This window comes from Echinops telfairi, unplaced genomic scaffold, assembly GCF_000313985.2.
Source record: "Echinops telfairi isolate 266 unplaced genomic scaffold, ASM31398v2 ScPeMD7_7469;HRSCAF=8507_0, whole genome shotgun sequence".
Taxonomy (NCBI): Eukaryota; Metazoa; Chordata; class Mammalia; order Afrosoricida; family Tenrecidae; genus Echinops; species Echinops telfairi.
Window position 1 is genome coordinate 19,321,239 of NW_022111372.1, and position 11,231 is coordinate 19,332,469.

Consider the following 11,231-nt stretch of genomic DNA (forward strand, 5'->3'; position numbering starts at 1 on the left):
ACCTCCCCCTCTCCCATGTCCCCCCAGAACTGTCGGTCCTGTTGTTTTCTCCAGATTGTTCATCCAGCCTATCTTATTTAGACAGACCTACGGAGATAATAACATGCACAAAAACAAGACAAAGACACTCTATCTCTTAATAGCCGGGCACCATCTGCCTTCTTCACCACATTTGTGTGTGCACCCATTTTGTCTTCAGCAATTGTGTTGGGAGAGTGAGCATCTCAGATTGCCAATTTGTTAGAACAACGTGTTCTTGTATTGAAGAGGAGGGTATGAGCAGAGGCCCAAAGTCCGTCCACTACCTCAGTGTATTGCCATATAAACATGTACATAGGCCAATACCTCTTTTTTTATAGATTAATGTATTTACATATGGACACACCTATGCTTATAACTCTATCCATAGCTTTGCTTCCTAGATCTTTCCTGTTTCCTTTTACTTTCCTCCTGTCCCACCACCATGCTCACCCTTCTTCTGCCTCATAGTACTTCCTCTCAGCTAGGTTACTATTGCACCAGCACTCCCAGGATCTCTATATCCTCCTTGTTATATTATTCTATAGTTGTTCCTCTGTCTATGGCGCTGTTTGCTCACTGCACCCCGCCCCCGCCCCTGCTCCCCTCAAGTCCCCCCGGGACCATTGGCCCCATTGCTTTCTCCTCGAGCTTGCTTCCCATGCCTGTCTTATTAAGTAGGCATATCAACAATGACATAGACCAAACAAACGATTGAGAACACACACACACACACACACACACAACAGCAGCAACAACAACAAAAACATGCATAATTCCAGTTCTGTCTGCTGACCTTTATAACTATCTACACACTGGTCCTGGGGGAATTTTGGGAACTGCCCCTTCTAGCCTGAAGTCCATTTTGGGGGCTGTTTAGGGACTTTTGTGGTTTTACTTTGCTCCCATTGCTGATCTGTTATGTTCCCTCTTGGTGTGCCCCGCTGCAGGGTGGGTGGGGGGTGGGGGTGGGGTGTTCAGACCACACTTACTCCCTGCTGTGTGTCCCCAGTATCTGACATTAAAAATTTTTAAGGTCTTTAAGTAGTCTATATTTTGCCATTTAATATGTAATTAATTTCTACTCATAGTTATCACAAGGATTTTCTATTTGCATTTTAAAAGTTTAAGTCCAGTTTTTGAATATGCAATGCTTCCATGTTCCAAAAGTTAAAATTGTATTTTAAAATCTATATGCACCGAAATGTGGGTTCCATCCCTTTACTTATAATTTAAATTGTTAGGAATTCATAGCTACCTTCTGTGGGCAACCGTTGTTTTTCTGGTTTCTGATTGTTTAGCTTTGTGCTCCTCCTTATGTTTTGCTTTCTTTTTCCTACTTTTGTTTTTAAAGGCAGATTAAGATTTTATTTGGGTCTATTTTTCTCTCAGTGCTGTTGTGTTATCATTTTCTATATAAAGTTCTGGACTTGTTTCATCTAAGGACTAGCTTCTAGGAAGTAATCTTACCAGTTCAGACAAGCCTTCATTTTTTTTTTTTTACATTTTTTTTAAAGCCCTAGTTTTAGCTGCAGCACAATTTATCCAACCAATCTCATATTCAGGGACATTTGGGATGCTATTGTTTTTTTTTTCATATTAAGCAAGATCATTGGAATAAGGATAAATACATATTTAATGGTTTATAAATTCCCCTCCATAGAGGAGTTGTATCATTGTGCCTGCCTACCAGCAGGGTATGTATGTTTTCCACAGTGTATTGTCAGCTTTTTCAGTTTTTAGCCTGATAGGTAAGAATTGATATCTCGTGTAGCTTTTCAACACCTTTTTTTATGAGTGAAGTAAAAAATCTTTATTCATGTTAGTAAAGGCCATTAGTTAAAGTCCCTTGGTGGCACAAACAATTAAGCACCCACCTAGAAACGCCTCGTAAGACAGGTCAGGTCTGGTGACAGCCTGGAAAGCCCTCTAGAGCGGCTCCACTCGTGCACACATGGGGCTGTCATGAGTCTGAATCGAACTGATTCAGCAGCTAACAGCAGTCAGTCTATGGTTACTTTTATTTGGCCATTGCAGTACCAAACTCTTGTGTTGAGTGAGTTATATATTTAGAATCTTTCATTTTTTTCTTATATTTTGACAATTACTGTACACTGTTAAAAATGTAGGTCGGATATAACATTGTTTTGTTGTCAGAGCATGTAGCACCAAAGCACCAATTTTACTCATTTTTGTAGATTCAAAATACATTGTGACTTATATAGTTGCTTCATAAAAATCTGGAGGATACAGGCGGAGGTGGCATGATACAGGTAGAGAGAGTATTGAAGTATCTTTAATAACAGTGAAATGACAAAATTGAATTATTTTTATTTAGGTACCAGGTACTAAACTGTGCTTTCTTAATAAATTCAAGTTTTTAAAAAATAAGTAGATAAATTCAGGGTTTTTTCTTTTCTTTTTTTTGAAGAATAAAATGGAGAAATAAGCTAAGTGTTGAGAACTGCCTGCCTTGTGGGAGCATATGGGAGTGTTTACTGTATGGAATTATTTATTCACACATTCAGGGCTGCACCTGCTAGTTTTTTGTTATAAATAAGTAAGCTAACCATTTTGTGTGGCTCATACTTACTAAAGTTATATACTTAATAAACCCCAATCCCTTAAAAAACCTTCCACACTCACTTCAGTAACTGAACCCATCAGTTGCACACGTCCTGATTCGGGAATGCTAAACTTTAAATCACATTTTAAACAATGGGTGTAATATCACTTAAATCAACTGTGTTGAATTGCATAACAGATTGTCTATTTGTAAATGTCTAGCACAATATCAGACATAAAGTGAATTCTCAGGATAGTTGTTTTGTTTTTGTAAGCTATGTTCACTTTATTGTCTAAGAGGACTTTTTCCTGCCTCATTCTATCAAAAATGCTAATGAATTCCTTTATCTGTAGTCTCCAAATCCATTAAACCCTGAAAACCAGAGTTTGTTGCATACTCTCTTGGCCACAAAACCTGATCCCGACTGACATAGGCTATTAGAATCATTAGCTTACATCAGGCATTGCATACTATTTTAATGTTCCTAGAGCAAAGTTAAGATGCTTGACTATGGGGTGCCACCTTAGACCAGGCTGGGTGGGGAATTAGACAGGCAGTCATATAATCTTATTAACATCTGAAAATATCTGAATTCCAAGGTAAATCTAGCACCAGTGGTTTTGAATGAATGGTGTGTCCCTTGATATTTACATATTTAAATAGAGTTGAAAAGGAAACTTCCACTTAATGTTATATGAAAAGAAGATGCTGTGTGGGTGTGAATGTTTGCTCCCCTTGGGCTGTTAGGGTACTCGTCTAATAAACACAAGTCAGTGTGTTCTTTTTGTTCTCTTCACAGCAAAATGAAAAGGAGAGCTTGTTGAAGGAGAGAGATCACATTTTGTCAACTCTAGGAGAGACCAAACAGAACCTAACCGGTCTTTGCCAGCAAGTCTGTAAAGAAGCAGCTCTGAGTCAAGAACAAATTCAGATCCTCGCCAAGTATTCATCCTCGGATTGCCCACTTTCCTTTTTAATTTCTGACAAAGGAAAAAGTACTTCTGCGGGCGAATTAGCCTTACCATCAATTTTTAACTTACCTCCAGCCATCCTGCCTGCCAGTGAGCAAAGTGCTCGCTATGCCAGTGTGAGAGAAAGCAAGGAGCCTGGCTGTGAGCGGGGCCAGGAGTCACATGAGGCAGCCCCCGCGGCTTCTGAGCATGCAGAGCTTGTGGAACAGTGTGGTCAGAGCGGAGGCATCTCAGATTTCTGTCAGCAGATGACTGATAAGTGTACTACTGATGCATAATTGCCATTTGCATTCCCTTCCTTTAAACCACCTGATTTTCTACTGAAGTTTTGGCTTTGTCTTCTTAGCCTAATACAGCTACCTGTCTCTTAGTAATATGTGTTGTTCTTGTTGTTGTTGTTTAATTCCTCATAAGTCAACCCTGACTTCCACAAGAGATACAGGAATGTTTTACCTCTTGGATACTTAAAAATCCCATGAGAAAATGCAATAGATCTTTTAAAATCATGTTTCATAGAATAACACCTATTTAGGAATAACTCTTCTCAGTATTCAAAATAAACATGAGCATGAGAACCACCACATATTAAACAACAAAGTGAAATATCTGCAGACAGTTCGTTCCAAAGAAACAGTCTCCGAAAGTTGAATAACTAGGCTAGACCTTTTTGTAGGATTCCGAATAAAAGAGGTCCTCCCCATTCTTCTTCCCAAGCAGCAATGATAGGAGTTGCTCCTCCAGAGAAACTGGTGAAGATTTTCATCCTGGAAACGGACAGGAACAGTTCTCCTCTGTCCTGCCCGGTTGCTGTGGGTCAGAGTTGGCTCAATGGCAGTGAGTTTTCAACTTGCCTGAATTCTAGGACTTGGCTCCTTAACTCCTACTAAAACCAGGGGTGGTTTGGACTTTATTGTGACACTTGGCTACATTGGGAGTGTTAAGTAAACGGGTTGCCAATATTGATTACAGAAATTCTGTCAACATAAAACAGTATCATTATCTCATTTGTCTTTTCAGTCTTTCACCACATCTGAGCCCACTCCTGACATTCTTGTGTCATTGGAAGAAGTTGGACTCAGGATACAGTGCCATGAGTAAACGAATGAATGGACTGTGTGTTAGCTTAGCTTCCTTAGAATCCAGGAATGCTTACTGAAACACAGGCTGATCACCTTCCCACCATATGCCACTGTGCAAGGAAACGGGACAGTGGGGCAGTGGGAAGTACTTATATATATTAGGAGTGGCAGGTAATGATTTTCCATCTTATTTTTGAAATCCTGTGGTTTTCTGTGAGAAACATAAAAATGTATCTACAGTAAGCATGTAGGTTTCTGAAATAGGATGAAACTCAAGGAAAAGTAGATTTTGTTCTATCGTGGGTTTGAATTTGGAAACCAGATTTAATCCTTTCTCTCCTCTTCAAATCTGATGAAGTATTTGAAGGCACAACTGTCATTTTGACTTGAGCATTTTAAAATCACTCTTTGGGTTTACCTGTTTGTGTTATTAAGTGTGGTCTTTGTCATCTGAGGCCCTATCTGATAACATTTTGCAATGGATCTCATCCATTTTGGTGATGTGCATCTGTTTGAAAATCAATGGAATTTATGGACCCTGTCAGTACTTTTTTTTAAACGCATACATTCACAGAAACATTTTAGAACCCAGTTTTAAAGGTGACAGAGAAATAGTTGATAGTATGTGGGTTAGAAAGGACTTCATTTCAGGTATGTGAAATACACAGTTTATGAGTCACACCCTGAGTCTAAAACAGGATCTGTGTAAATACCGTGGGGGACAAGAGTCCCCAGGAATGAATGAATGTGAAGCAAGTGGACATTTACCGCATGGGGACATGGGGACCAGGCTTAAGACTTCAGAGTAATCAGTCATATGTTACCCTCTTTTGATAGTGTGTGTGTGTGTGTGTGTGTGTGTGTGTGTGTGTGTGAGAGAGAGAGAGAGAGAGATTTTTCAGTGATTTGTATATTATTTCTATTATAGCCTTAGTTGTTAATGAGAGGAAATTAGTTGGGCTTGTTTATTTTTTACACGCTTTTATAAATACACTCAAGCATTTGTCAGGGACATTGATAATTCTGTGATGATGTATTCCATACTCCAGAAGAATTGTATGGAAATGTTCCCATGTAGCCATTTCTTTGATACTTGTCATTTTAGTTTTTCAACTTCACAACATAATATAAAAATGTTGCTGGTTTACAAAATGGTAAACTCTTAGACAAGCCAATGGAATCCTTGATTTTCTACCTCAGTGTACACTCAACTGCTTGTCTTGTCAGTTTGTGTATGCACCAGTGTCACATGTTCTGCTTTCATTGCTTCTGTAAATATCTGCTTTGAAAGGTTTACTATTTTACAATAAAATCAAGTTGTCTCCAGAGATTAAATATGACTTTCACGACACTTGGTTTAAGTTTCTCTCTACATAAAAGCAGTGTAGCATTATGGATTTATTTTAATGGTATTCTGATTATTGGCCAACTGTAATTTCTCGTAAAACAATAGCATTACTTTTATAGCCAGCATAGAATACAAGTAACTATACTACCTCATACCCACATGATTTTACAAGTTATAGTACAGATGAACTGAGAGGTAAAGAGGATTTTATCTGTCTGTCTGGCCATAAGATGAGGAAGTTTTCTACATCGCATAGCATCACTCATGTATGCCTATTTTAACATTGACTTTTAGAGAAGTTTTTGTAAGAAAATCTGTTCAAGTTGTTTTGTTTTTAGAGGTTGCTGAAGACAATTGACAGGATATAGTGTGTATACAGTGTATACCTTTTCCTTCATGCAGGAGTTTGAAAAGGCTGGTTTTACTTTGTACATTGCATATTTACATGATCATTGTTCCTATTTTATGAACTGGCTTTCTCAGTGTTTGATAATTTTGTAAAAGATGTATTATGTCTTTACTCAGTAAAATAACATTACCTTTTAAAATCTCTCCACCACCACCCCTTATTTTAATTCTATAGCTATAATAAGCACATGATTTGTTCATTTGTTACATTCAAAAAATTTTGGATATACTCTTGGTTCTGTGTGAATTTTATGATTGACTACAGTTTAACACAATTACAAATAAGGAAATATATTTAATGCAGTTGATGACGATGCAGGTTGCATGTGGTCCCTCAGCCACTTAACAACTTGGGGAAATACAACAATCAAACAAAGGCAATGTTACAGTGAATTCTCAGGTAAACTTTTCTTCAGTTATGAAACATCTATTTTGAATTTGTAAATATTTTAAGTGTTTTATTAAGGCATGTAATAAACTATTCTTTGAAGCCTGTTGGACAGAATGAAAATTTACGGCCATAATGGTAAACAATGGCATACTGATTGTAAAATAAACAAAAATAAGAACATTCATTTATTTGTGTGTCTGTCAATATCTTTTAAAATGTAAATTTATAAAAATGCAATAAAACCACGGCCTTACATATACAAATTAGCTGCTTCCCTGAAAATATACTTCACTTTCAGAGTATAATTTACAATTTCTTAATGTATTTACCCAAATAAATTGTTAGATGTTGGTGATAAATTGACCGACAAAGTATTTCTAACTGAAGCAAGCGGTGTGTTCCATACCCTGTTTCTCACTGGTTCAGAAAGGCCTGGCAGTTTACATCTGAAAGATCACAGCTGTGGGAAACTAGAGTGCAGCTCCACTGTAATGCGGGGCTGCCGTGAGGCAGAATTGACTTGATGGGATGTGATTGTACTGACTACAGTGTTTTGGTTAGTAATTGGTATTTATAATAATTAGCTGGTTGTATGTCTGAAAGAAAATATTCCCAGAATTTCAAATTCTAGTTTACTTTTGACTTATTTTATATCAGTCATTGCATAACAATTTTGGACTGTTCTAAGGGGTACTACCATATTTTAAAAGAAATAACAAATCTATGTTTGTCAATTGCTCCTTCAGGAGATCTTTTTGTTTTGACATTTTTTTAAAGCAACAAGAACCACCGTGTGTGTATTTATGTATATCTACTGAGTGAACACTACAATGTTAACATTCAACTTCTGACCAGGAGGTGGCCACAGATATGGAAATAGCATGTCCAGGGAAGCCTTAACAAATTAAAGATAATTTAAACTGTCTGAAAACTGGACACCATCTGAATTCTTGGCCAGATTTAGCTATAGCACTCATGTCTTCTGTGTTGCTTTCTTGAGGGCAAGCATTGACGGGGCCATGATGTAAGAACTAATTGTTAAGTTGGAGCTAGAATTTAGTGCGAGCCCAAAATAGATTCCTGGGTCTGTTTCTTGCTTTTTATCTGTCTTTGGTTCTCTTTCAAAACCTCCTTATTTATGGTAAAGAGTCTTATGAATCATCCCCCTGGGGCATAAAAATCTACAATTAGTATTGTCTTTGATTAGCCCCTGGTACTAATTTTTTAAAGCCCTGTTGAGAGAGGGATTTGGGGCCAATGTAGGCTAACTCCATATCACAGCACCTGGTTTATTCACTTTTAAGGAATCCCTTCATGGCTGGATGCTATTTACAGATAAAGGGGCAACAAATAGGGGGTGGAAGTAAAAGGGAGATCGTATTTAGGAGTACATGAAGGAAAAGAATGTTTGAAAACGTAGCAATTGTACAATACTGCTTGATGTTATTGAACTATGGAATGATATGTATTAAGTCCCAATAATAAAATTGTAACAGAAGAAAAAAATTTGCATTTTAACTTCCAATATTAAAAAATAATAGAGATAAATGATCTTGCCCTCATCTATAAGTGGGTACCCCCCCAAAGAGGGAAAACTCCACTGGACAGAATTTTCGTAGAACACATTTTACTCACGAGACCAGTATCGATCAGCATTCTACGAGTTAGTTTACCCAGTGGCATGCCAGGGAAGGTTCTCTGGTCGCTGAATTTTTTTGTGAAAGCAGTTTCACTTGAAACTTTTTTGTGTGTATGATGACCAATTTAAGAGAACAGCTTGCAGCAGTGAAATTTTGTTTACTGCTCAGGAAAAATGCCACAAAAACTGGATGTTGAACACAGCTTGCACGTACAGCACTATGGGGAAGAGTGTATAAGTGGTTTTCTTATTTCAAAAAACGTGATGACAAACCTCGTTCTGGGTGTCTTGTCAATTTCTTGAATGGAGTGCATTTGCAGTTTGTTCCACCAGGTCAGACTGTTAATCAAGCTTTCTATTTCGAGGTTCTGAAATGATTGTGTAACAGTGTGACAAAAAAGGTTAATTTGTGGCAGATGGGACTGGTTTTGCCACCACAATGCATCTGCTCACACAGCCATCTCAATACACAAGTTTTTGGCAAAAAACAGCATGCCTCTCTTGCCGCACACACCTGACTTAAACTAACCTTGCTCCATGCTACTTTTTGGTTCCATGAATGCAGAGGGACATGAAAAGACGATTTGATGACCTAAGTCAAGATGAAGAAAAAAACAAGCGAAGGGTGTTAGCCATCCGAAAAGATGAGTTTGAAAAATGTTTCCAAGAATGGAATCGCAGATTTGACAAATGTATTAAGTGTAATGGAGAGTATTTTGAAGGTGACTAGGTTGTTTTGTAAAACAATTTAAAGACATAGATTTGGGGGGAGATTACCCCCTCCTATACTATTTTTAAGTAAAAAATCCAGAAATTTTCTTCCTTGATTTTTTGCTTACATCAGCCATAGAGGAATGTTCATACCTGGGTGGATGTTTTTGGGAGCTAGAGCTGTCTCATGGGGTGGTGGTTCCTTCAGGACCCCAGAAGGAACTAGATCCTAGGCAGAATGTCTGCTGTGCTCACATTTTAAATTAATCTGAAGAGTTAACCTACTGGTGATCTACTTTTTAAAACTAGCCAGTGGAAAACCTTATAATGTACAGCAGACTATTGTCCAATATAGTGCTGGAAGATGAATCCCCTGGATTCAAAGTTGCTATGCAATAGCTGCAGCAAGGGATCAAGGATCTAATAATGAATATGACCCTAGAGGCAGCTGCTTGTTCTGTAATACATAAAGTCACCATGAGTTGAGGCCAACTAAGCAGTAACTCAACAGATAACCACTAAATTCTCTTGAGCATCAGCTTCACTCCCACTATTGTTTCAAAACAAGGCAATTCTCACCCATTACACAATTATCCCCTGCTGGCGGGACTGCTAAACACAAGGTTGGCAGTTCAAACCCACTAGCTGGTCTTCAGGAGAAAGATGAGGCTATGGCACTGTAAAGATTCATAGCCTCAGAAATTTAGAGTTGAGTCTGACTCAGCTTGATGGCAGTGAGTTTTTGGAGTTGGAGAAAGTTATCCGAGGCAAATCTCAGATCATAGTGCTGCCAAAGACAGTAGAAAAAACTTGATATTTGAAAATAACCAAATTTGGTTTTCACTTCCCGTAGATGCCATTTTTCTAGGAACTCAGCCTGTGAACATGAACTCAGTGAAAACGTTCAGAAGGACCTTAATTTTGGTGTGTTTCATTGATTATTGCTGAGGGAAAGGCCTCCCTACTTTACACTTCTCCAAATGATGGATTTGGGGCAGTAAGAACACATTAAGCAGGGGCTCCCTCTGGGGCCTTTAGGATCCCTATTGTATATAAGGAACCCTGGTGGCATAGAGGATTAAATATTGGGTTGCTAACCATAAGGTCAGCAGTTCAAGACCACTAGCTTCTCTGGGAGAAATGAGACTCTACTCCTGTAAAGATTTACAGCCTCAAATCCAGAGGGGCAATAGTTGTACTCTACACTATAGGGTCACTGAGTCCAAATCAACTTCTGCATAGAGGCATTCTCAGACATGGGCTATGGGATGTTTGGCCTGCCTCTTGGAATGAAATAGGTCACTAGGTTTACACCTGACTAATCAAGTTCATAGTGACCCATAGGATAGTAAAAATGCACCCTATGAGTTTCTGAAACTGTTTACAAGTGTAAAAAGTCCTTTTTTCTGGGGAAAGGCTGGCAGTTTTGAACTGGCCTTTTAGTTTGCAGCACAATGTATTACTAAGATGCTATGAGGGCCAGAATTGACTTGATGGTAGTGAGTTGAATTTAAAGTTTGGCAGTTTATAAACTCACCCAATGGAGCTGTGGAAGATAGGCCTGGCAACCTGCTTCCATAAAAATTACAGCCAAAAGAGCCCCCATGCCTCCCAGCCCAGTGCACTGCACCGCACACTGCCTCAGCCTGAGCTATGGGAAAGTAGAGACGTAGATGGGCCATGCAGGCCCGCCGCACACCATCCAGCCCCCACAGCCTCAGATAGTTGCTGCCTGGGCATATCGTAGCTCGGGGATTATAGCTGCCCCCTCCCCATCCACACGGCGAGTGGAACAGTGGAGAGTACATCCCTGGCCCAGAGGGCATCCTTCCCCCAAATCTAGCCTAGATTTGGAATCCGGGAGACCAGCGACCAAGTTCTGGAAGCTCCCCAGCTCATAATGGTCACACCACCTTAGACCCCATTGACCCCCTACATCACTACTGCCGTACTGGGAACTATCCAGCAGTCAAATTGAGTTCCCCAGAGCTGTCCCCACTGGTGCTCACAACCTCTCATGCTGTTGACCACTGAGTCACTGTGGCACCTGCCCACATAGCAGCCTGACCCACCTCCATAGTAGGCCACAGGCAGCCCTTG

The 11,231-nt window shown here is 39.2% G+C and overlaps 1 protein-coding gene across 3 annotated transcripts in view; it reads left to right on the forward strand.

The window, feature by feature from the left end:
- Positions 1 to 6,965, forward strand: part of BACH1 (BTB domain and CNC homolog 1) — a 47,341-nt gene extending 40,376 nt beyond the window's left edge. For all 3 annotated transcript variants that reach the window (XM_045284813.1, XM_004713109.2, XM_045284814.1), the window contains exon 5: positions 3,384 to 6,965. In XM_045284813.1, coding sequence (XP_045140748.1) covers positions 3,384 to 3,833 — 450 coding nt within the window. In that variant the 3' untranslated portion in view covers positions 3,834 to 6,965. The remainder of the gene's footprint in view (positions 1 to 3,383) is intronic.
- Positions 6,966 to 11,231: the final 4,266 nt, after the last annotated feature.